This window comes from Cetorhinus maximus, chromosome 14 (assembly GCF_964194155.1).
Source record: "Cetorhinus maximus chromosome 14, sCetMax3.hap1.1, whole genome shotgun sequence".
NCBI lineage: Eukaryota > Metazoa > Chordata > Chondrichthyes > Lamniformes > Cetorhinidae > Cetorhinus > Cetorhinus maximus.
Window position 1 is genome coordinate 33,008,141 of NC_135892.1, and position 27,214 is coordinate 33,035,354.

Genomic DNA, 27,214 nt, shown 5'->3' on the forward strand with positions numbered 1-27,214 from the left:
AAATAAAAATGATTACTCTTTCCAATTTATTTTCTTTTCAAATATTCAGTCTTCAGCACTCAAATCCAAAAAAGTAACAACTTAATCATAAGTAAGCTTTCAACATATAAAATTAACTTCTTTCAGTTACAAAGCCCAGGTCTCAAAGGGATAAATTGTTGACAGTTGGTCAGACACTGGAATCAACAGTTGTTCACAGGGAGATTCGAAGTTGGTGCAATAACATTTTGTTGCTTAGATGGAATCACTGGATTGGCTGGAAAGCAGTGCTTCTGTTTGTGTGTGTGTGTGTGCGCACGCGTGGTGGGGGAAATTTAGGGAGGGCGGTTTTCATTCATCTTGGAAATGTGTAGAATTGCATTTGCCGGATAGAAATTTGCAGTGTTTGTCACACTGCAACTTCCCCTACCTGTTGCCACAGAGAATGCTTTGCTTCCAAAATCCACTAGATGGCATATTTATTACTCAAACCGGCCAAAGCTAATGGTGCCAAATCCAATTAGCACTGGTCTCCTGGACTAGTTTGAGAGAGGAATTTTCCAGTTTTGTTCCTTCCTCAACTGGCCTGGGTTTTTTTCTTAAATGTGGTATTGTACTCTCCTGGGATATCACATGGCTCCTGATGGGCGGGGAGTGTTTGTACAGTGATACATAAGGCACTGTGACTGTATGATGGATTAGGTATATCCAATCTTTTCATATGTTCATTATAACTTTTATGTTTTAGGTTATCAGATTCGCTTTGTCCAGTGAATGTGAAATGCGTCCTTGATATTAACACATTAGTTGGTGCTTGAAACAATATAGGCAGAAAGACCAATTAACTGAACAAACACTGGTGGTTTATTGGAACTGAGAGCAGGACACTAACACAAGATGCTGTGCTTCTTCAATCACCTCCAGCTCTAGACTTCCTGTTACCCAAGAAGCCCACGCTGTATAGCGATTGGTCGATAGTCATGTGGTCAGTTAACTGCATTCTCTTAAAGGTACATAGCACTTCACTTTACCACAATAACCCTCACTACCATTTGATGATTCTGCACTCTCTTGAAGGTCCTTATTCATGCTGACTGACATCCCACAGGTGCTAAGATCCCTCTCAATGTGAGAACCAGTACGATGAGTAAATATCAGTAACAATTTTCATTTATATAATGCTTTTAACATAAAACTTTGAGCTGTTTCACAAGATTGTATTGGATAAAGGTTATTTAATTACAAGAGTATCGTAACAGAGCTCAAACTTGCCCTTACTTGACAACCACATACGCACACACACTTTCCAGTGTTTCCAATGAATAGTTATCAGGAATGAGAACCTTAATTGATTTTTCCTTCCAACTCTCCAGAGGTATTCCTGCCAATATCCCAAATGACATCAGCTAACACAGCATGGACCAGGGATCAAAGCAGCACAATTAGCCCCATTATTACCAACTCCTTGATCAGTGCAGCATGTAAATTGGTCATCTGCAATAAATGATTCTTGTGACATTAAAAAAATCTAGTTTCCATATAAAAAAATCTGGTTTGAATTTCTTTGCATAAATTTACTATTTTTGTGTACTATTTGCAGATTTGAAAGCCGAAATTGTATTCAGCTTAGTAACATGCTGCTAAAGCAAAATAAAAACAGAACATCACTTCAAAAAGATTCCATACTGTTTCAATTCCATTACCTCATCAACAAAAACACGTACTGCAGGCTTCAATTAGTACAGGAACCCATTTTGCCTTTTGCACCCAGAGTCCAGGCAAACCATATTTGATTAAACTTTATGCTTGGGCCGATAAGCAGCATCAAACAATAATTTGGTTTTGTTGGGGACAGTATCTGAATAAATGTACCCTTCACTCAACTGGGTTCCTCAAACTCTTATCTCTAGTGTGTTCCTCACCTCTCAGCAGCTGTTTCTCAGACAAGCTTCCAGATCTGCACTGATCACCTTGCATCCTCTCCTGACACCCGGCCTAAAGATTTTATAGCCCCGCTGGGAATGAGCTGGCAGGCTGGTGAGAAGGAGGGCGCATGGGTGGTAAAATCGAGTGGGATGGCAGGTTAGTGCCATGCCTATTGCCTACCTGCCTCAGGTGGGGTAGGTGTCACGAAGCCTGCCTACTCTTGGGTCAATTGAAACCCTTATTTGGCAAGTTAAAGGTCACTTAAGCATCTTCTCCTTTTGCCGCTGGTATTTTACTGCTCGGGTTGAGAAGAATGAGAGGTGATTTTATTGAAACATCTAAGATTCTGAGGGGGCTTTATGGGATAAATACTGAGAGAATGTTTCCTTTCATGGGGGAACCTTGAATGAGGGGGCACATTTTAAAAACAAGGTGTCTCCCAATTAAGACTGAGATGAGGAGGAATTTCTTCTCTGACGGTGGTTAGTCTTTGGAATTCTCTTCCACAGGGAGCAGTGGAGGCTGGGTCAGTGAACATATTCAAGGCTGAGTTAAGCAGATTTTTGGTCTACAAAGGGAGTCAAGGAAGGTGGAATTTAGACCATGATCAGATCTGCCATAATCTTACTGAATGGCAGAAAAGGCTTGATGGGCCAAATGGCCTAGTCCTGCTCCTATTTCTTATGATCTTATGTTCGGACACTGTGCCTCACAGAGGGTCCCTCCAGTGGAAAGGGACACCCTGTTTGAACCTAGCTACCCCCTCTGGCCTCTGAACTGCAGCCCAACCCCCACCTTCGTTCCTCTCTCTGGGGCCTGCCAAACTGGTCCTGGCAAAACTGCTCCACTGACCTTGAACTCCAGCCTCCACTGCTGCTCCTGCTCTGTGACTGGCTGCAGTTCCAGCAATGACCACTGCTCCCAGTGCCACTGCTGAGATTGGAGAGCTGCTGGCCATCTGATTGGCCAGCACCTCCTGGAAGCCGGACTTCCTCAAGGGGAGCCATGACAGCTAACTGACCAAGCCAACAGAAAATTGCATTGTGACTTTCAAGGCTGGTGGAGGCAGGCTTGCCTCAGACTTTCCAGCTGGTGTACTGGGCCTGGACTTCGTTGCTCTTTGTCCTTAAATTTCACACTCACTGATCCTTGCTCTATCAGATCTCCTGGTGCATATTAACACCCAAGGCCACTATGCATCTCAGCTGTCTGATGGTCAACTCTCCATTGAGACTATTAATTTTTGCATAGCTTGCAATTGTGCACTTACACATACTCTATCCTCAAAAAGCAAAAACATCAAGGCTGTCCACACCTTTCCCCTTCCTGAAGCCTCTCCTTTCCACCTGCTACATCTTTCACTACTTAGCCATACAAAAAAAAACACCCCAGTGGAGGTATGGGCAGTATCATCAAAGCACAGCATGACCTCTTCTTTACTCCTCAGTTATGTTCTGCTTCAAGTACTATACCTTTTCCTCTTGCCTCCCTTTTAAAGTCCGTGTTCTCTACTGCACCTCCCTCCAACCCCACAAGCCCCATCCAGAGCTTATTATTGCATATCATTGATGCTTTCCTCTCTCAACTTTTGCACTGAATGACTTATCATCTTCAATGATTCCACTCATTGTCTTCAAATGATTCCAATCTCCATCTTCAATGAGTCCAATTTCTATCTCTACTCACTTTGCTCTCTCCTTTGATTTCAAAGCTGTCCTTTTCTCCTTTAATAACCGCCCCCTCTGCAAAAACATGCATCTATATTTACAGCAACCCTCTTGACCCTGCCTCTCTACACCCATGGTGTTGCTCTTGCACTTCTTTTATCTCACATGCCCCTGCCCTGTTCCAGTCTAGTTTCCTTGTCCTGGGGTGAGAAAGAATCACCAAAATCACTTACAACTGCATATTTGACCTGCAAACTGTCTAGCTTTCGGACATCCATTCACCATGATACTACCGCAGCTGTTGATCAGCTCAGTCACTCTCTCCACATTACTTCTGATACTCTGTTCCCAGTAAAACTTTTGACTCCATCCTTGGTTATTCCCCCTGGTATAGCCGCAATCTTCATGCCAAGTCTAAGGGCACAGACTTGAGTATATTTGGCACATGAAATTTGATTTATAAAGCTCTTTTAACATAGCAAAATGCATTTCACAGATGTAGTTATACAAAAATAGATGTTGAGACTTGGGCAAAGAGGTAGGTTAAGAAGAGACCTAATGGGAGGTAAAGAGGTTTAGGGAGGGAATTCCAAAGCATAAGGCCTGACAGCATGGCTGCCAATAGTGGAGAGAAGAGAGGGCACATCTATAAGAGGCTAGAGGAACAAAATGTTCTGGGAGATTTGTAGTACTAGAGATCATCAGAGCTAGAGATGGCTGAGGCCATGAAGAGATTTAAAGACAAGGATAAGAACATTAAATTGGTGAAGTTGGGGGACTGGCAGTCAATATAGGTTAGCTATAAAAAGGGTGATGGGATTTGGCAACAACGTTTTGGATGAGTTGGAAGATTAGAAGGTGAAAAATATACTTACTTTGAAAACAAGATGCTGTACGGTGCTTGTTCAACTTAGCTACAGCTCTTGAGATTTTCCATCCTCCAATGTTGAGGGGTTTTGACACACATGTTCTATGATATTGTTAAGGGTTTTCTCACCTCAGGTACTGCACCCTCTCCTTCAAATCTGCTGTCACCACACCTCTCCTCAAATAAGACCTTGCCTCCTCTGTCCTTACAAACTAATGCCCCATCTCCAACCTCTCTTTCCTCACTAAAGTTCTTGCACATTCTGTCACCTCACTAATCCATGTTTAACTTTCCCAGAATTCCATGTTTGATTCCTCCAATCAGGTTTCTGACCCTGCCACAGTATCGAATTGCTCTCAAAGTCACAAATGACATCTTGTAACAAAATAAAACTCACTCTCCTCATTTTTTTTGGCCTGTCTGCAGCCTTTGACATGGTTGACCAAACCATCCTCCTCTGATGTCTCTCCACTATATCCAGCTGGGTGGGACTGCTCTCACCTGCTTCCATTTTTACCCATCCAGCCATAGCTAGAGAATCACCTGCAATGCCTTCTCATCCTGCTCCCTCACAGTTACTTCTATTTCCTCTAAAGATCTATCCTGACCGCTCCCCCCCCACCCCCACCAGCTGCTTCTAATCTTTGATGCTGCCCCTTGGATATATCATCCAAAAAAACTCCGTGTCAGTCTTGATGTGTATGCTGATGACATCAAGCTTTAGTTCACCAGCCACTGTCATTCTGTCATTCAGTCCCTGCCACAAACTACATTCCCTAGCCACTGACTCCATCCCTCTCCCTAGCAACTGTCTGAGGCAGAATCAGACTGCTTGCAACCTTGGTGTCATGTTTGACCCCCGAGATAAGCTTCCAACCATATATTCGCACCATCGCTAAGACTACCTATTTCCACCTCCTTAACACCACACAACTCTGTCCCTAAGTTGGCTCATTTACAGCTGAAACCTTTATCCATGCTTCTCGACCTGACTATTTCAACATACTCCTGGGAGATCTCCCACATTCTACCCTCTGTCAGGTTTAAGTCATCCAAAATTCACGCCAACTCTCTTCACCCATCAGCCCTGTGGTCACTGACCTATATTGGCCCCAATGATTTCCCTGGAGGCATTTTCACTCCAACACTGGACCCTATGATTTTTTAATTTTGTATTTTTTAAAACTTACTTGCTGTGGGCCCAAGAGCCGCTGCATGCCTCAGGAGTGACTGCCTCTTCCAATGGAGCTGCTCAGACTTCAAAGCTGCCACCACTGTGATTGGGCAGGCAGCATGAAGAGCCTGTACGCTATCCTTAGTTGGATAGTGGGCCTGATGGCAGCTAATTAAGAGGCCACCTCTGGGAAAATTGCAGTGTGGGTCTGCTACCACCTGTGTGGGCTCGGGACTGGTATATAGTCCCAATATTGGACTTACAATGCCCACCAAACCCCAACCCCGGATAAAATTCTGCTCAAGATGTTACCTCAAACTGTAATATGGTTCCACATTCTGTACCATGGCGGGTGGGGGGGGGGGGTGTTAGGACTGCTCAGAATTCCTCGCATGACAAATTCCCAATCTTACTTTTGTCAGAGGAGCTAAGAAAGGAGCCCAAAGATTATGCAGAGCATCCATATTTCCCATGTGCACCTCCTACTGAATGTTTTAGGGTCATGATAGAGAGTGTGTCCAGGGTTGCAGGTTATGTTGAGAATGTTACTTCGTGAAAATGAAGGAGGGGAGGAAATAATTACAGAAAGTCTTTTATTGTGGCTATTTTTCATTAAAGGCATTTCTAGTCTGGCTGATTGAAACTATAATTCAAAGCAGTGTTACATTAATGGGCACAAAGAATGATATTTCATGGATCAACATGGGAAATCAAAAGTTCTGATATTTTCCAAGACAAAGTCCATTAATCCTTTCAACATTTATTGACCTACATAAACTGACATAGAAACAATTGAAAAATGTGTTTTATGGCAACTCCATGTAATGTCCCAGACCGTTTCCAACAGCACATTTCAAAAAGAAACTGGAATAACTAAGGGCTGATTGACACAGCTGCATCCATCTGTACTGGGGCAGAGATTAACTGTTGCAGACTCTGCTTAATGTCCCTGCAGGATTTGGTCCTGAACACTGCTCAATGAATTGAATTTGGCCAAATTTTAAGAAAAAAATCTGCACTGGACATTGCCACAGTGATGGGACTTTCTATTACCCCAAATGATGGGTGACATTCCATTCAGGATTTATAATATGTTCCACAGAACTTTGCTCAATGAAATTGGATTAACTCTTTACTAGTGACCATTAAATTTTTATATATAAAAAGGGCAACATGTAAATAACAAAGGCCATTGACATAAAGTAATGATCAGCGATTATAATTTGCACTGTAAATGTGTCGTAACTATGCTTTGTGTACAAGTCTCTAAGTTGGCATTGAGCTGCAGATATAAATTTACACAGAAGTGTCTTTGCACCATTAAAAATGGGTTTTTTTTAGGAATTAAAGTGAAACAATAATGAATCTACTTTTTGAGTATTAGCAGCATGAAAATTATAGCTGACGTGTCTGATGGCTCAGTGCGTTAAACACACTGTGCAGTGTGGTACTCAGCCATGCAGATTAGGGAACCGAGGTTATATGTGGAGTTAGCCCATTTAACCCAAGGTGCTGATAGGAGAATTACAATTGGCCAGTTACACATATCTGCAAAGAAGTACAAAACTACCCAAGGGATCGCACTCCTGATCCAATAACCATGCAGAGACATGAAGTCTTACAGCTGGATATTCATGAAAGGGATGAGAAGCAGAGTCAGAAAATTTCCCAACTCTGCAAGCCTGTCTCCATAAAGGGGGCCCTTGCCCGCCATATTATCATTCTGGGGAAACAGGGATAAGATGGGCTTGGGCCCGGCACATCTGGAGGCAGAGTGAGGTGGCAGAGGTTGTGGATGCTGAGGCCAGCAGGGTAGAAGACCCAGCTTGGTTCACTGCAACATTGACCCAGTTGCAATTGTGACTGTTAGGCCCTCAAGCCCTTACCCCTCATCTCCACCAGCCATGCCCCCTCCATGCTCCTCCATATCTTCCATACCCCTTCATATCTCCCCTGACCCCGCATGCATCCTCCAAGTATTCATAATGAGGCCATCTGGAAAAACAGATGTCTGGCCATCTGTTCAGCCAGCTTTGTTGGTACAGTTTCCAAATGAACTAATTATGAATGCTTGGCTGAGCTCCAAGAATGGATAACGGATTCAGCCCTATAGGCAATGATGACACTGCATGCAGGGGACTGCTAGCTATGTTTGAATGACATCTCTATTACTTTGTAATAAACTGATCTTTCCATGAAGTGCTTTTTCAATGCCTGTCTGTTTATTTACACAGATTGAGAGATGTGAATTGAATTAAAGCTTTTTGTCATTGACACTATGAATAGCTGTGATTCTTGGGCAGCTTTAATGAGCAGGTAAGAGGGGCAATGTATTTCAAAGTGAATTTGGCCGTTTTTGTTCGATTCCTGACACAACACTAGGGTTCCCCATGGTTCACGACTCCTGAGGTGCCGTGAGCCACATTTACTAACACAATGGGCCCAGCTCCATCAAAGTTGTGGTTTGTGGTTTGAAATTCCCAAACCCGCAATGGAGCCAACCTGGGCATGACGGCTGCATGTGGGCTGGCTCTGGCTACCCACACCGGCAAAAAATTGCCAGTCACAGAATGGGGTGGAAATCCATGAATTTGGTTTTGCTTGCAATTTTAAAAGGCCTCCCATGAAAATGGAAGCTGTAGAGTCAGTCATTAGAGCACATTTTGCATGTGTAGAGGTTGCATGAAGACAGGATCAGTAATTGTTACATGTCCATAGCCAAATAGCCTGCCAAGACTTGCTGGTAAAGTGAACATTCCTCACATGGAAACTGGACAAGGTGTGTTTGGAGAGGAAAATGGAGAAAATCTACAGTTGAGCATAATTATGATAATAATTAAAAATGAGGTGTCAACCTGGTGAAGCTATAACACAAGACTACTTGCGTGCCAAACAGCATAAGCAACAAGTGATAGACAGAGCTAAACGATCCCCCAACCAACGGATCAGATCTAAACTCTGCAGTCCTGCCACATCCAGTCGTGAATGGTGGTGGACAATTAAACAACTCACTGGAGGAGGTGGCTCTGCAAATATCCCCATCCTCAATGATGAAGCAGCCCAGTAAAGCAGTGCAAAAGATAGGGCTGAAGCATTCGCAACAATCTTCAGCCAGAAGTGCCGAGTAGATGATCCATCTCAGCCTCCTCCGGAGGTCCCCAGCATCACAGATGCCAGTCTTCAGCCAATTCGATTCACTCCACGTGATATCAAGAAACGACTGAAGGCACTGGATACTGTAAAGGCTATGGGCCCTGACAATATTCCAGCAATAGTACTGAAGACGTATGCTCCAGAACTTGCCGCACCGCTAGCCAAGCTGTTCCAGTATAGCTACAACACTGGCATCTGTGGGGAAAATTGGCCAGGTATGTCCTGTACACAAAAAACAAGACAAATCCAACCCAGCCAATTTCCTTCCCATCAGCCTACGTTCGATCATCACTAAAGTAATAGAAGGGGTCATCAATAGTGCTATCAAGCGGCACTTGCTTAGCAATAACATGCTCACTGATGCCACTCAGCTCCTGACCTCATTACAGTCTTGGTTCAAACTTGGACAAAAGAGCTGAACTCCCGAGGTGAGGCGAGAGGGTGACAGCCCTTGACATCAAGGCAGCATTTGACTGAGTGTGGCATCAAGGAGCCCTAGCAAAACTGGAGTCAATGGGAATCAGGGGGGGGGAAACTCTCCGTTGGATTCATACCTAGCACAAAGAAAGATGGTTGTGGTTGTTGGAGATCAGTCATCTCAACTCCAAGACATTACTGCAGGAGTTCCTCAGGGTAGTGTCCTCAGACCAACCATCTTAAGCTGCTTAATCAATGACCTCCCTTCCATCATAAGGTCAGAAGTGGGGATGTTCGCTGATGATTGCACAATGTTCAGTACCATTCGCAACTCCTCAGACACTGAAGCAGTCCATGTCCAAATGCAGCAAGACCTGGACAATATCCAGGCTTGGGCTGAGAAGTGGCAAGTAACATTCACACCACACATCTGCCAGGCAATGACCATCTCCAACAAGAGAGAATCCAACCATCATCCCTTGATGTTCAATGACATTACCTTCACTGAATCCCCCACCATCAACATCCTGGAGGTTACCATTGACCAGAAACTGATCTGGACTAGCCATATAAATACTGTGGTTACAATAGCAGGTCAGAGGCTAGGAATCGTGCGATAGGAATCACCTCCTGACTCCCCAGAGCCTGTCCACCATCTACAAAGGCACAAGTCAGCAGTGTGATGGAATGCTCCCCACTTGCCTGGATTAGTGCAGCTCCCACAACACTTAAGAAGTTTGACACCATCCAGGACAAAGCAGCCCGCTTGATTGGCACCACATCCACAAACATTCACTCCCTCCAAAACCGATGCACAGTAGCAGTAGTGTGTATCATCTACAAGATGCACTGCAAGAATTCACCAAGGCTCCTTAGACAGTACCTTCCAAACCCATGACCACTACCATTTAGAAGGACAAGGGCAACAGACAGATGGGAGCACCACCACCTGGAGGTTCCCCTCCAAGTCACTCACCATCTTGACTTGGAAATAATTCCTGGCTTGGGAATAAAAGAACCATAGACGCACCTTTAAGAATGTTCAATATGGCAAAGTGATTATAAAGCACACACGTGAGTGAGTTAGGATGGGATGAACAAATGGTACACATGCTCAACATGCCCAAATCACAAATATCATAACCAATTACTGTTGACAGTTATTTTATACCGAAGATAATTAAAACTTTACACGAGAAACATTTGATAATTTCTCATCCAGAGAAAAGCACAGTACCACAACCTCAAGCTGACAGAACACACGATATGCTTCAGAAAGAAAGAAAACCATTTAGAAGTTAGCAATGTTTAGCGAATTCTGCCTTAGTTTATGTTGGCCTACATTGTGATTGCAGGGTGCAATCTAGATTAGTGAACATTTCACTTTAAATGGAAATTTATACGTTAGAAAATACGCAAAGCTCATCCTTTACTACCTTAAACCCAGTCAGCCCAAAATCTAACTCTACTTTCAGTTCATCTAATAATTTTGATAGAAACATAGAAACAAAGAAACTAGGAACAGGAGTAGGCCATTCAGCCCTTTGAGCCTGCTCCGCCATTTATTATGATCATGGCTGATCATCCAACTCAATAGCCTGCTCCCGCTTTCTCCCCAAACCCTTTGATCCCTTTCACCCCAAGAGCTATATCTAACTCCTTCTTGAAAACATACAACGTTTTGGTCTCAACTACTTTCTGTGGTAACGAATTCCACAGGCTCACCACTCTCTGGGTGAAGAAATTTCTCCTCATCTCAGTCCTAAATGGTCTACCCCGTATTCTCAGGCTGTGACCCCTGGTTCTGGACTCCCCCACCATTGGGAACATCCTTCCTGCATCTACCCTGTCTAGTCCTGTTAGAGTTTTATAGGTTTCTAAGAGATCCCCCCCTCATTCTTCTGAACTCCAGCGAATATAATCCTAATCGACTCAATCTCTCCTCATATGTCAGTCCTGCCATCCTAGGAATCAGTTGGGCAAACCTTCACTGCACTCCCTTGATAGCAAGGACATCCTTCCTCAGATAAGGAGACCAAAACTGCACTCAATATTCCAGGTGTGGTCTCACCAAGGCCCTGTACAATTGCAGCAAGACATCCCTGTTCCTATACTCGAATCCTCTGGCTATAAAGGCCAACGTACCATTTGCCTTCTTTACAGCCTGCTGCACCTGCATGCTTACCTTCAGCGACTGGTATACAAGGACACCCAGGTCTCGTTGCACATTCCCCTCTCTCAATTTATAACCATTCAGATAATAACCTGCCTTCCTGTTTTTGCTACCAAAATGGATAATCTCACATTTATCCACATTATACTGCATCTGCCATGCATTTGCCCACTCACTCAGTTTGTCCAAATCACACTGAAGCATCTCTGCATCCTCCTCACAGCTCATCCTCCCACCCAGCTGTGTGTCATTTGCAAATTTGGAGATATTACATTTAATTCCCTCATCTAAATCATTAATATTAATTGTGAATAACTGGGGTCCCAGGACCGATCCCTGTGGTACGCCACTAGTCGCTGCCTGCAAGACCCGTTTATTCCTACTCTTTGTTTCCTGTCTGCCAACCAGTTTTCTATCCATCTCAATACACTAACCCCAATCCCATGTGCTTTAATTTTACACGCCAATCTCTTATGTTGGACTTTGTCGAAAGCCTTCTGAAAGTCCAAATAAACCACATCCACTGGCTCCCCCTCATCAACTCTACTAGTTACATCCTCAAAAAATTCCAGTAGATTTGTCAAGCATGATTTCCCTTTCATAAATCCATACTGACTCTGTCCGATTCTGCCATTGTTTTCCACGTGCTCAGCTATTAGATCTTTTATAATGGACTCTAGAATTTTCCCCACTACTGACGTCAGGCTGACTGGTCTATAATTCCCTGTTTTATCTCTGCTTCCCTTTTTAAATAGTGGGGTTACATTAGCTACCCTCCAATCTGTAGGAATTGTTCCAAAATCTATAGAATCTCAGATGACCACCAATGCATCCACTATTTCTAGGGCCACTACCTAACATTACCTCATCTGAAAATGTTCATTATTATCTTTGCAAATTATTTTTCCTAGTATCAGTTTAGAATTTACTTTTCACAAATTTCAAATAATGCCATCTTTTCTTACTGGCCTTACTCGGTTTGAATGAATATTCGGGGCTCATCTTATCTAACACAAGCCATTGGCTTAGTGGTAGCCTCCCCACCTGTGAGTCAGAAAGAGTAGGCTTCAAACCCCATTCAAGGTAGTGGAGACTGGGACTCTAACTCAACTTTGGGTCGATATTGTTATGAAGCAATTGATTCATATAATATTATTGGAAAATATTTTTCTTTAAAAATAGAGGTTTAGTCTGTAGCTGTGTCTTAATTGGATTAAAGCCAACTAGTCTGGGTGCTTTGATGTGCACTAGTTTTGAGATGTAAAAGAGATAGAGTGCATTTGCATTTTTTGAATAGAGCATTCAAGAAGGTGAGTGAAATCTGGCAACCAGCTAGCAGAGACCAAGCAATATGTTTATATTACTAATAAAATTGGTACTCTGAAAGGGGTTTTATTGTTAGAGGTGGTGGCATTAAAAGAGGCTGGTTATACAATGAGAATTTACATTCAATGAGCTGTGCTAGCTTTAGCTTCAGCAGTTTTATATGTGCAGGGTAGAGGCAATGTAAGATCAAAGTAGCTGTAAGCCTACAACTGTCTCCACAGGAACCAAAGTGATAAGAACCTCATTCTGAATTTGAGAGGTGAAAATGCTTTGCCTGGTGTCTGGTTAAGTCTATGGGTTGCTGTTGCCTTAATGGAGATTAGTTTGGGAATTTGTTAAAAGTTATGATAGTAATAATTTGTAGCCATGTGTATATATTTAACTTGTGTAAATTAATAAAAATGTTTCATTTAGTTTAATATAAAACCTCTCGAGAACTGGTGGTCTGATTCCTGAATTTAGAGTTGCATCTCAAACATACCACTTAAAATTATAGGTTATGATATTTGTTTAAAGTTTCCCTCTGGGATTTTTAAATAGCTCAGCTTTACCAAAGGCTGTCTCATAACAATGTCCAGCAGGATACTCATGCTTGGTGAGCGCGGTCAGTTCTCCACCTGTGCCAATGCCCCGTTATCATATGGATCGTGGGAAACCATAAAACCCTCCCATTAAATAGGGCTAACCTTATATCAGCTAGTTTAAAAGGTGCTCAGTGTTAAACCATGTCTGTCAGTTAATCAGCTGATTAATCCTTCAACTACATCTCGCTGTTTTTTCCAAAGGGAAGATATGATAACAATTTTATTCAAACCATTGCCTCAAAGGTTCCAACCTTCATTCGAGATTGTAGGCTAAGTTACTGGAACCTTTCCATCTCTTTACACCTAGGATCAGTCTGCTTTTCTCACCAATGCACACAAATCCCTTTGTTGAATGTTGAACTTGTCTTCGGTATTACATGTACATTGTACACAAAACAAACCTTATGTTCCTGGTACAACATGTTATCAGTGTTACAGTGATGGTAGTAGTTAATGGCCGCTTAAAAAATATAAAGGGTTGTTAGTATATTATTAGACAAATGAGTTGTTTCATCAGGTTAGTGTGAGGTGGGGAAGTCTACCCAAGATGGGTGATCTCCATGGTAGCAGTAACACCTCCACCTACCCCCAAGATCTCCATCCTCAGCCCTTCCCCCCAGCTTGAGAGGCAGAACTGCTGACTGGAGACTTCTTCAGTTCAATTCTCATTAACTGGCTCTCAGCACGAGATTCATATTTTGCCACACCTCCTGCTCCAACGGCTGGCACTACTGGTTTTCCTGCTTTCATACCTTTTGACATGGGGATGCGGGTAGGTGTGGGCCGCTGTGCTGACCCCTCCTGTGCTGCCTAAAAAAAGACAGAAAAGGCATTAAATGCACATGCTACCAGCATTAGTTTATAAAGTAAAGCTTTGATTGGTGCATATTGCTTTATAGAACTGAATGTTTTCTATAATGTCAAACCCATTTTCTGTGATTGATCACCCTTAGGAATTACATCTAATGCAGCTGTACTGTCAAAAAAGGTAAAACTCCAAAGTTCAAAACAGGATCACATAGAAGCCACTAAATATGGTACAAAATAGCAGTATCACAGTTCAGAGTCTCCTAAGCTTTACCTTCACTTCATGTACCTTCAAAAATTAGGCAAGATCGCACCTCCCACTTCACTATGAGTGAATTGACCATGCTGCTCCTTCTCCAGTTGCGGGAAGCTAGTGACTTTCAGCTGAAAGTTCTGATCAGCATTCTTGGAATTGGCTTTTTAGAAGCCACTGAACAGGTAACCAGCGGTCTGACCAAGTTATTCAGGCTTCCACTTATGCTCTCCTCTTAATCACAATGTATAAATTGCCTGAGATTTACAGCCACTGTTCATGGCAACAGAACCACTTTGTTTAATAATTCCCAGATGATTACAGATAGGTAAAGTAAATCTCTCATGGCGCTGTTGATGATGATTTACAGAATAAGGAATATCAAACTGTTGTAAACAGTATGAATGTATCCCTTTAATGCAATAAAGCATAATTGCTGTTTTGTAAAACACTGGGTAATAAACACCAATTGAATCCATTCATAGGGATGTGAATGCAAAGGGCAGAAGGCATCTTGGTTTTGTTATTTTGTGATCTAGCAGCATATCAAGTGTAGCGCAAACTCAAGTGACTGGGAAATGCAGTGAACAGGAAAGAAACACTAAGAAATGCTGCAAGACCTTCCAGCATTTCTTACAGTGAGTGGAAGGCTATGTTTTATAACAATTGGGGTTTTAAGGAGGGTGATAGGGAAAAGGAAAGTGTTGAGGTGGTGTGACATTTGTAGTAAACGTTGCTGCACGCACATTGTGGTATATGCCATGAAATATATTCTAATGAGAGATAGATGTCCATTTCATAATTGACGAGGTTTTATCCACACAGTATTCACATCGACCCCCCAGTTGGTACATTTTTAATTCTTTTCTTTCTGAAAGCAGCCAAACTGAATACAAGATCTAAAGTTTGGCAGTTTTCCTCTACTTTGGGGGTTCCCCGTTGAGCTGTTTGGATGAGAACAGATCTAGAGGTGTAATTGCTTCAATTATCAATGCACACTCATGGGCTCTTTGGAGGTTTTCGAGGATGAAACTCTCAGGAACAGAAAACTGGGGCCAGATTTTCAATGTGGGGTTGGGAATTCAATACCTGGATGAATTCCGGATCCCGACCTTACACCCAAGCTGTGTCGCACTTGCAATGTGATCTTCAAATGGCAATGGCCTAATTGGCCATGAGGCGAGGTTGGCGTTCAATTAAAAGTGCCAAGAAGTGCTTCCAGGGTTTTTGGGGGGGGGGGGGGGGGGGGGGTAGTTGGCTGTCTGGTGCCAGCAGCCAGATTGGGGGTTACCGCTGCCTTGTTGATAAGAGCAGGCAGCTCAAGGTGAAATGCAGTTGCACATGGCCATGGTTGAGACGGGTAGGAGTGCTCATGCTGACATAGGTTGCACCCACCAATTAAATTTTAAAAGTTACGCAAAGCAAGTTATCTGAGCTGTGCAGCAGACCAGATAGCTGTGCACTTGTGCACAAAACAGTTTGGGGGTGGGGAAAATCGCTGGGAAAATTTTCAAAATCTCATTCTATTTCAGACAGGCCCCTAAACAAGCTCCTTAAGGAGATTAAGGGGCCATTAATTGGAAGCGGGCACCTTCCCCGTTGCCTGAGGTGTCAGCTGTGGCTCAGTTCATAGCACCCTCGCCTTTGAATCAGAGGGTTGCGGGTTCATGTCCCACTCCCGGAAACCAAGAACTGTGATTGTACTCGAAAGAGTTGCAATCTGTGACTATTGATAACTCGAAAGAGTTCCCCGTTGCCTACCATCCCCTGCTAGCTGATTGAAAATTCAAGGCTGTCCCGGAGCAGTCAGAATCCTGACACGACCTCCAGGACTGTGATTTTCAAAGACCATTTGTCAGCTCCCGACACCGTGACCCTTTGAAAATCCTGGCCTCCTAAACTGCAGGGAATCCATGACAATTACAGCAATTCCTTCTCGCACCACAATTGAATTTGGCCCATCTGGTAAAATGGTCAGTTATTTGAAGCTAAATAGAAAGGAGAGCATTCCTTGAAGCAGTATAAAGTGAATTGGAATTCAAAAGATTGAGATTTGGGATTAGCATTACTCATATTCTTTATGAGCAAGAACAATTTGCAACAAAAAGAATCACACTATACTGTCTTTCTCACAAGTCCTGTTATTGCAAGTCAGTACTTGTCTGCATTAAAACTGTAAAGCATCTTGTAGTCTAAAATTACTTTGTGAAAACAAAAGTAATTTTGAAATATAGTCACTTATATTAAAAAAAAGTAATCCTACAACCAATCTTTACACAGCCAAGTTCCACAAACAGGAATCCATTGAAGTTCCTTTTAATCAAAATTCGCAGGGTTTGGATAACGCAGACTTATTTCAAACCAAAAGAACAAAGATAGTGCGGACACAATAAACTCAGCAAAAACGCAGCTTTATGTCCACCGCCCGAGGGGCTGGAGAAAGAGGAAACTCCGCGCTTTGAGAGAAATAGGTTAACCACCATCTTTAGCATTATCCTGCTTTCGTCACTGTGCCTGTGATATTAGTGTTATTGCAGTGGCAAGTGCACTCACAATTAGTGTGATTTATCAAAAACTTCCAAGTTTATTCTATTATAGAACAGGACAATGTAACATTTACAGACAATACAATATTTTATGTTTTAGCTTTGGTTGATTTGTCTGTAGACTCCATAACAGCTTTCCGCCTCACACGCAAACATTTCTTTGGGTGGTATTCACAAACATGACTATTTGTACGCCAGTCATATAAACACACAATACAGTATGAACATCGTTCCTACCAGTCAATCTGGTAGACAAGCTTTCCCTTGTTGATGGGCACGTATAAAGTAGACCCCAGATTTGCCACAACAAAATAGTAATAGCGGAAGTTCCAACAAAGGAAGCTGTCTCGTAAAACTTCTGATAAATTGGTGTGCACCCTTTAATGCGGGCACTTCATTTAGCTACCTTTCATTGTTTTCGGTACATTTTATTATAGGCACCTCCTGCACCACTCATTACAATTGTTAAATAAATTCTGCACTTCATTTCTGACTTTCAGCAAAATAAGGAAATGTTACTGTTGATTAGAAAGTTGAATTTGATCATTTGCATGGAGTTTAACCTAAACACTTCAACTTTTTCGCGAGCTGCAGACAGAAACCAACTCGACTGACTGGATGCAGTGGTCAAAAAAGTAGTTACAAATTAAATAACAGATTTTTAAAAAAGAATTAACTCAAGCGGTATTTTAAGTTAACTTTTATTGCAACATGATCATTCAGGGATACCGGGCCTTAATAAATATCCATTAGTCATTGAGATAATACAAAAATAAAATACACGAGAGTTGTCTTCGAGGTGTAATTAAATATTTGCAGCAAATGTTGAAGAATGTGCGATTTCTTTTACAACGAATTTGTATGCCATAAGTCATGCGGAAACAACAGACATCAACAACACAGGCACACCTCAGCTAGCTAACAACCACATTTCATCAATCCTATTACCTTTTGCACTATAGGAATTCAAAACACTAGCAAAACCACATTCTACCTCTGGCTTGGCTCTAGCTGTATTTGCAGTAAGCCGACCAGACTGTTTAACGCCTCACCTGAAAGACGGCACTTCCAACAGTTCAGCACTCACTGAGATAAAAGCAAAAAACTGCGGATGCTGGAAATCCAAAACAAAAATAAAAATACCTGGAAAAACTCAGCAGGTCTGGCAGCATCTGCGGAGAGGAACTCTTCTGTTGAAGAGTCATACGGACTCGAAACGTTAACTGTGTTGCTCTCCGCAGATGCTGCCAGACCTGCTGAGTTTTTCCAGGTATTTTTATTTTTGTTTCAGCATTCACTGACTTTGGAGCCCCACTGTCGGACACGGTGTGTTTGATTGTAAATCCGCCCCTGCAACACATGCACTGTGCCACAATGAGTTGGATCCTAGAAAGTCAGTACTTCAAATTTACCAACATTTAGAAACTAGAACCACAAACTTTGCATTTGCAAGAGTAAGAACTGTTACATTAGTTCTTTGCTCATCCCCATAAAGGGGCTCTCAGCCTACTAGCTGACCTAGAAGAGCCATTTACAGCTTGCTGACTACCTCCAAGTAGGTAGAAATGCCCACGCAGGAGTGGGAAACCAGTAAACCTTTCAAGCCCTTACAAAAGTTGGACCAAGGATTACTCTGCAGTCAGGAATTTGTCCCTCACTAGGCAACACAGTTGGGGGAGGCGGTGGCATAGTGGTATTGTCACTGAATAGTAATTCAGAGACCCAGGGTAATGCTTTGGGGACCTGGGTTTGAATCCCACCATGGCAGATGGCGAAATTTGAATTCAATAAAAATATGGAATTAAAAGACCATGTAAAAACCCATCTGGTTCACTAATGTCCTTTAGGGGGAAAAACCACAGCAACGTGGCTAACTCTGAATTAGGGATTAGCAATAAATGCTGGCCTAGCCAGCGATGCCCACATCCAATGAACAAATAAAAAAAAAACACAAGATACACACCCCTTGCACAAGAAAATGCCCTGGAATCATGCTTCTCTTGTGTGGAAGCAGTCTGAATGGATTAAAATATAGGTAAACAGATTTCAATCTTTTTAGTCCTAGCCTTTGGAAGTAGTGAGATTAGAAAGACATTTTCAGGAAACTAGAGTTTAGCTGTGTAATGGCAGAACCAGAGAACATTGACAGAATGTTGAGTAAGTGTCACTTGTTGGCACCGTTGACGACACCTTCCATCACTCTGCTGATGATCAAAAGTAGGCTGGTGTGATAATTGGCCAGATTGGATTTGTCTTGCTTTTTGTAGACATGTCTGGGCAATTTTTCACGTGTTGTAGTTGTACTTAACAGCTTGGTTAGGGGGCGGCTAGCACAAGTCTTCAGTACCACTGCCAGAATGTTGTCAGGGCCTGTAGCATTTGCAGTATCCAGTGCCTTCAGCCATTTCTCGATATCATGTGGAGTGAATTGAATTGGTTGAAGACTGGAATCTGAGATGCTGGGGACCTGAGGAGGAGGCGGATCATTCACTCAGCACTTCTGGCTGAAGATTGTTGCAAATGCTTCAACCCTGTTTTTTACACTGGTGCTGAGCTCCCCCATCATTGAGGATGGGGATATTTGTGGACCCTCCTCCTGTTAGTTGTTTAATTGTCCACCACCATTCGTGACTGTGGCAGGACTGACGAGCATTGATCTGATCCGTTGGTTGTGGGATTGATTAGCTTTGTCTATTGCATGCTGCTTCCACTATTTGACATGCAAGTAGTGCTGTGTTGTATCTTCACCAGGTTGACACCTCATTTTTAGGTATGCCTGGTGCTGCTCCTGGCTTGCCCTCCTGCACTCTTCATTGAACTAAAGTTAATCCCTTGGCTTGATGGTAATGGTAGAGTGGGGGATATGCCAGACCATGGAGGTACAGATTATGGTAGTATACAATTTTGCTGCTGTGGTTGGCCCACAGCACCTCATGGATGCCCAGTTTTGAATTACTAGATCTGATCAGAATTTATATCATTAGCACAGTGGCAGCACTAGACAACACAACGGAGGGTATCCTTGTCTTCACGAGGACTGTGTGATGGTGTCTTCTACCTGTTGCTCTTTATCCTTTGAGGTGAGGATGACCATGTTCATCATCTTGAGTGTACATACATGGGTACATAGGTTGACTGCTGAGGTCGATCTGCACCCAGAAAATTCTACTGTAACTAGGATAAAATTCTCAGATGATTGAGTTTTGGATGAGTTGCTGGCTTGGGATTTCCTCTCCTTACATTTTCTCTCTGCCTCTGATATGCGCTTGCTTTCAAAGGAGGCTGCACCATTTAAAAAAAAAATTTGATTACACCAGGTGCAGATAACCTGGGTGAGCTTCTCCCAGGGCATGGGGTCGATATCAAAACTCCTAAGCAAAGCCTTCAAAGTGTCCCTGTTGCTCTTCCTTTGGAAGCCATGAGAGCGCACCCCAGACTCTAAGCTCTCCATAGAAGATTCATTTTGGTGAGTGAGTGTCAGGCATTCTGGCTACATGACCAACCCAACTCAGATGAGACTTCTCAATATGGTGTAGATGCTTGGCATGCCAGCTTGGGTGAGCACCTCAGTGTCTGGTATTTTGGCCTGCTATCTGATCTTCAGAAGCTTCCAAGGACAACTGAAGCAACAGCTTCTTGGCAATGACACTGCTACACAGTCCAAGGCTCACATGCATAGAGCAAAGGGGGAAGGACTATTGCTCTAAAGACTTTCAGTTTGGCTGGCAGACTTATTCCTTTTCATTCCTAGATTGCTGTTTAAAGTCTGTTACATACTACATTTGCTTTGACAATTCTTGCATGTGTCTCATCACTAATATAGACAGCTTGAGACACTGTGCTGCTGAGGTGAGTGAACTTACCCACTGCTGACAGGAACTGGTCATGGACTAAAATTGTGGGCCTCAAGATAGGGTTTTCCTGGAGTAATGGCTCATTACTTCAGTTTCCTTCGTGCTGATTGTAAGGTAGAGGTTGTCACATGCTTTAGAGAATAAGTCCATGCTACATTGCATGTCCAGCTCTGAACCGGCAGCTGGTGCACAGTCATCAGCAAACAGGAAATTGTGAAGTATGCCCTTGGAGACCTTGGTCTTTGTAGGAGTCACCTGAGATTGAGCAACTTCCTGCCTATGCTTTATTTGATTTCAATGCCAGGATCACCTTCATGGAAGGCATCTGAGAGCACGGTGGAGAAAAACATGAAAACATACTGAAGAAGGTTGGTGTTAGCACGCTGACCTGCAACTCCATTAATGATTGGGAATGAGTCAGAAGACTTACCATCATCCAATGAGTTTCCTCATTATCTTCATTAGGCCTTCATGGCTGACTGTGTCTAAAGCCTTGGTCAGGTCAAAAAAATGTGGTGTAGAGGTCCCATGTTCTGTTCTTGGCATTTCTTTTGGAGCTAACTGCAGACACCATATCAGCGGTTCATATTTCTGAAACCACATTGACTCTCTGGCAGCAGACTCTGGTCGAGATGTTGCATTAGGTGGTTCAGAAGGATTCAGGCAATGATTTTGCTGGTGATGGAGAGGAATGAGATTCTTTTATGATTGTCACAAGATTGGTGCATTCTTTTTTGCTGGTACAAGTAAACAATGGAGGACTCTTTGTATTCTTGCGTTCCTAGCTCATACACAGAGTGAGAGCTCAGTAAGCTTCTTGACCAGGCATTGACCTCCTTGTAGACCTCAGCTCCTGGAGCTTTGTCACTAAACAGGAATTTGATAGCTTTCATAATTTCTAACAGCGTGGGAGTGTCATTAAGAAAGCAATTGATGGCAACCGGTTGATTGTCTCTTCATTGATGGATACCTATGGAGGATGCGTTTCAAGTGCTCTGCCACCCTTTGAGGATTTGGGCTTTTTCTGTGAGTGGTGTCATTAACTAGCCACTTAAGGGCCTCAATTCCCTTACACGTCCTCTGCCCCCATAAAATTTCAGCCAGGTCGGGGCAGGAATGTAGGCAGCGGGAAAGCAACCCGCTGAATTTTACTTGTCCCTCCACCTTCAAACACGTTGGCGTGTGAGAGTAAAATCCAGCCCCATGTTTGACAAAGCTTTCAGGGTTTGAGAGTATAACTAGCAGGATAGATAAGGGGCAACCAGTGGATGTAGTATATTTTGATTTTCAGAGGGCATTTGATAAGGTGTGAAATTATCCATTTTTGTAGAATGAATATAAAGGCAGAATTTTTTTTTAAAAAGGCAAGACTTGTAAATGTTAGTATTCCGTTGAATTTTGTACATGAGTCACAAAGTTACATGCAGGCAAATTAGCAAGCACTTAGGAAGGCACTGAGGTTGGCCAAACAAGAAGGTAAATAATATATTTAGAGTATGAGAGTATAGAAGTTTTGCTGCAATTATGTCAGGCTTGAATTTGACCACACCTGGAATACCATGTGTAGTTTTGGTCTCTTTACCCAAGAAAGGACAATACTTGCTTTAGGGAGGGTGCAGTAAATGATCACTAGATTGGTTCATGTGATAAGAGGGCTGTTCAATGAGGAGAGATTGAATAGATGGGCCTATATTCTCTGGAATTGAGGAAAAATAATGTTGATATTTAAGAAGGGAGATCAAACATGTCCAAGAAATTATAGACCAATCAACTTAACAGTTGGAAAGTTAAGAAGAATCCCTATTAAAAAGGAAAAATAGAAAAACATCTAGAAACCAAAAATATAATAAATTAATAGCCAGCGTGAATTTCAAAAGGGAAAATCTTGCTGGAGCAACTTCATGGAATTCTTTGAAGAGGTAACAGGTAGAGTAGACAAGGGGAACACAGATGTAATTTATCTAGCTTTCCAAAAGGCCTTTGATAAGGTACAATATAATAGAATAAATGTCATAACAGGGGCCCAGTGGCAATATGGATACTTACCTGGCTGCAGGACAGAAAGTAGAAGGTAGGGGTAAAGGGTAGCTGATCAGAGTGGCTTAAGGGACCCCACTAAGATCAATTTTGTGCCACTGTTATTCATAATTTATATTAACAATTTAGACTTTGGAATCAAAAACATAATTCTAAATTTGCAAATTACACTAAATGGGTGGTTGGGGATGGGGTGGTGGTGGTGGAGATGGATAGTCAATACTGAGGAGAACTGCAACAAATTACATTAAGACATTAATAAACTTGCAGAATGGGCATTCATTTGGCAAATGAATTTGGTAAAGAACATATCTTTATTTTCTGTTGGGCTGTGGATTTTAAAATTATAATGGCTGCAGTTTGAAAGACATGTCCAGTGGAACAGGATGAGAGATATATACATTGTTGTAGTCCTGGGACAGTGTGTCATGAAAGACAGGATGGTGCCAGAAAAAAGTCCTGGGCCAAGGGAGCTGCCTGGCAACAACGTTTTAATTGGCTCCTGACCAGGTGACCAGATTTTGTGTAAGCCCAGTGCAGCAGAATAGCTCCTAGCCTGAAAGGAAAAAGACCTAAAGCCTCTTGCTCCTGTGTGTGGAAGATTCTAGTAATTTCACAATAATAGCTAGCTGGCTTTTTCCTCCTCATATCGCTATAGCCTGCTCTCTCCGAATACCTCTGTCAAGAGGCAAAAGGGAAAATCACTGTTAGAGGCATTGAAAGGCAAGTGAACTAAATACTGAAAGTGCTGGAAGACCACCTTGTGTTATCAACAAGAACTGAAAGGAATATGGAAGACAGACATTGATCAAAATCAATTCATCGAATCCTGTACTCTGGAATTGGTGCTATTGAACTGTTTTATCCCACCCTTAAAATCCATTCTTTTGGTGTATTTTATGTGCCTTATATGTGTGTGTATAGGGACTTAAGGAGTAGAGATTAGGTTATAGAGTTAGAAATTAGCTGTTCATATTTCTTTCTTTTGCCACTGGTTTGTTCAATAAACAGTTATTTACTTATTAAGTTTATAAACCTGATGCTTGTATTCTGTTAACCTAAATTAAACAATTAGGTGCTTTGATCAAACTTATCACATTTGTTGCAGCTCTAGAAGCAGTGGGGTTTGATATTGCAGCGCACTATCCCCAGTAAGTCGTGACAGGATGATGGGAGGAAGTTCAAGGGTGACAGAGGGAGGATGTAGGTGGATGGGTTGCAGCTGCAGGGTCACACTGTTTCCATTGACATGGTTGCTAACACAGGTTGAGCTGGCAGGAGATCAGGTTCTTGTGGGAGGAGGCCACTGGGGTGGGAGGGTCATGCATTCCCATTGGTCAACAGCAACTGCTCAATGGCCTTCATCCATGTACACAAATGTGCTCATATCTTTGTCTGCCTTCTCCACACTGTTCACTTTGTGGATTTGCTATGGTTGACCAATAGAGCTCTTTAAAATCATGAAAGGTTTTGATCCAGTAAACAGAGGGTATTTTCACCTGTGGGGAAGAGTAAAACTAGGCATTATAGAAGATAGTCACCAAGAAATCAAAAAGGGAATTGAGAAGAAACTCCTTTATCCAAAAAGTGGAATTCACTATCACAGGGAGTAGTTGAAATGAATAGTATAGATTCATTTCAGGGGAGGCTGGATAAGTATAAAGGGAAAAGCGAATAGAGGGTCCATGCAGATAAAGTTAAATCAGGAAGGGAGGGAGGAGGCACAAGTGGAGCATAAGCAGCAGCATGGCCTGTTTCTAGGCTGTATACTCTATGTAATGAGAGGTTATTGCATTGAAACATGTAAAATTCTTAGGAGGGGTGATAGGGTAGATGTTGAGAGGCAGTTTCCCCTGGTTGCGGGGTCTAGAACTAGGGGTGATAGTCTCTAGAACTAGGAATTGTCATCTCAGGTAAAGGGATCAGCCATTTAAGACTGAGATAATGAGAAACTTCTTCATTCAGATGGTTTCAAATCTGTGGAATTCTTTACCCCAGAGGGCTGTGACTGCTCAGTCATCAAATACATTCAACAATCAGATTTTGGGCACTAAAGGAATTGAGGGATATGGGGATAGGGTGGGAAAGTGGAGTTGAGTTCAGCCGTGATCTTACAGAATCGCGGAGCAGGTTTGAGGGGCCATTTGACCTACTCCTGCACCTATTTCTTAGAATATCAGTTCACAAGACTTTGTTTATAAGGAGGCCATTTAAAACAAGACAAAGAAAAATCACATCACATTATGTCGAAAACCTCAACATTTTTAGTCATCACATTCCAACCAATAATATCATCTGAAACTTGGGAACTGTTAATTGTCAATCTATACAATGCACAGTTTTCTAGCTATAATACATACAAGTGCTGTATTTCGAAAGCTCTGGTAAAGCCAATAAGTAGATCAATACACATCAGTTAATCTTTGACTAATATAACGTATATTCCGAATTACATTCCAGGCCAATAAAAAATCAAATCAAATTGAATCAAGAACTAAATATCAACTTCACTTCACCACTACAGAGATCCCACCAGACATGCAAGCCCTTCACTCAGCTCATAACTAAAACGTCGGCTGGCTAGAAGTTTACACAACATTTTATATGGCTGTCTTTAAGGTACAGTTTAAGTTTAAAATGGCATCTCACCCTTAGCCTCCCTGTTATTTTTTTAAGAACTTTCTGGATTTGCATATTAATTATCAAGTAATTGCCACAGAAAGTTAGGACTGGAATTTAACAATATAAGTACCCATTAAAGATGTGTTGATTGTATTTGTCAAATCATCCTTGCTGGTCCAGAAATGGAACAATTTAAGCTGTTGAGCCTCAGTGGTAAAATTGTTAGCGATGTTAAAATATCAAACTTTAAATTTAAATTTTCTTATGCCTCTTTGTCCCTTTTCCTCTTGTAATCCAAACTGTCTTTCCATCTCTATTTGTCTTTCTGTACTGTACCTGATTTGACTTTAATCTACTATCCTTTTTCGACATTCCTCCGTTTCTCTCTGACTCTTTAAATTTCTTTGGTTAAGATACATTGTTGGTCCAATGTTCATTTAGGCCAGAGATCCACTGTTGCCCTTGCCTTGAAGTTTAACAGCTCATACTTCCAGCAAGTTATGGCATAAAAAAACTGAGCTGAAGGAAGGAGAAAAATGTCTAATTAATGGCATATATCACGAGATGCCCTGATCCACTAAGATCAGAGTCTGTATCTTTTTCAAATGCCAAACCTTAACTGTACTACAAAAATGGTCAACATGGAAGAAATGTTTATCCCTCAAGTCATGTCACATTGTCACTGTGATCATGGCCTTGATGCAATTTTTTAAAACTTCATTCATGGGATGTGGGCATCGCTGGCTGGGGCAGCATTTATTGCCCATTCCTAATTGCCCTTTGGTGAGCTGCCATATTGAACTGCTGCAGTCCATGTGGTGTAGGTACACCCAGAGTGCTGTTAGGGAGGGAGCTCCAGAATTTTGACCCAGCGACAGTGAAGGAATGGCGATACATTTCCAAGTCAGGAAGGCGAGTGGCTTGGAGGGGAACTTCCAGGTGGTGGTGTTCCCATGCATCTGCTGCCCTTGTTCTTCCAGATGATAGTGGTCATGGGTTTGGAAGGTGCTAAGGAACCTGGTGAGTTCCTGTAATATATCTTGTAGATGGTACACACTGCTGCCACTGTGCATCAGTGGTGGAGGGAGTGAATCTTTGTGGATAGGGTGACAATCAAACAGGCTTTGTCCTGAACGGTGTCAAGCTTTGAGTGTTGTTGGAGCTGCAATCATCCAAGCAAGTGGAGGGTATTCCATCACACTCCTGACTTATGCCTTATAGATGGTGAACAGGCTTTGGGGAGTCAGGAGGTGAGTTACTCGCTGCAGGATTCCTAGCCTCTGACCTGCTCTTGTAGCCACAGTATTTATATGGCTAGTCCAGTTCATTTTCTGGTCAATAGTAACCCCCAGGATATTTATAGTGGGGGATTCAGTGATGATAATGCCATTGAATGTCAAAGGGTGATGGTTAGATTCTCTCTCGTTGGAGATGGTCATTGCCTGGCACCTGTGTGTCACAAATGTTACCCACCGCTTGTCAGCCCAAGCCTGGATATTGTCCAGGTCTTGCTGCATTTGGACATGGACTACTTCAGTATCTGAAGAGTCATGAATGGTGCTGAACATCGTGCAATCATCAGCGAACATCATCAGCAAATACCCCCACTTCTGACCTAATGATGGAAGGAAGATCATTGATGAAGCAGCTGAAGATGGTTGGGCCTAGGACACAACCTTGAGGAACTCCTGCAGTGATGTCCTGGAGCTGAGATGATTGATCTCCAACAACCACAATCATCTTTCTTCATGCTAGGTACGAGCGCGGAGAGTTTTCCCCAATTCCCATTGACCAGTTATGCTAGGGTTCCTTGATGCCATACTTGGTC

The 27,214-nt window shown here is 42.4% G+C and overlaps 1 protein-coding gene across 3 annotated transcripts in view; it reads right to left on the reverse strand.

Annotated features, from left to right (window-relative positions):
- Nucleotides 1-27,214, reverse strand: part of LOC144689579 (filamin-A-interacting protein 1-like) — a 448,849-nt gene that overhangs the window by 5,575 nt on the left and 416,060 nt on the right. For 2 of the 3 annotated variants that reach the window (XM_078556768.1, XM_078556767.1), the window contains exon 8: nucleotides 13,854-14,077. In XM_078556768.1, coding sequence (XP_078412894.1) covers nucleotides 13,871-14,077 — 207 coding nt within the window. In that variant the 3' untranslated portion in view covers nucleotides 13,854-13,870. The remainder of the gene's footprint in view (nucleotides 1-13,853; nucleotides 14,078-27,214) is intronic. The other variant, XM_078556769.1, reaches the window with a different exon arrangement.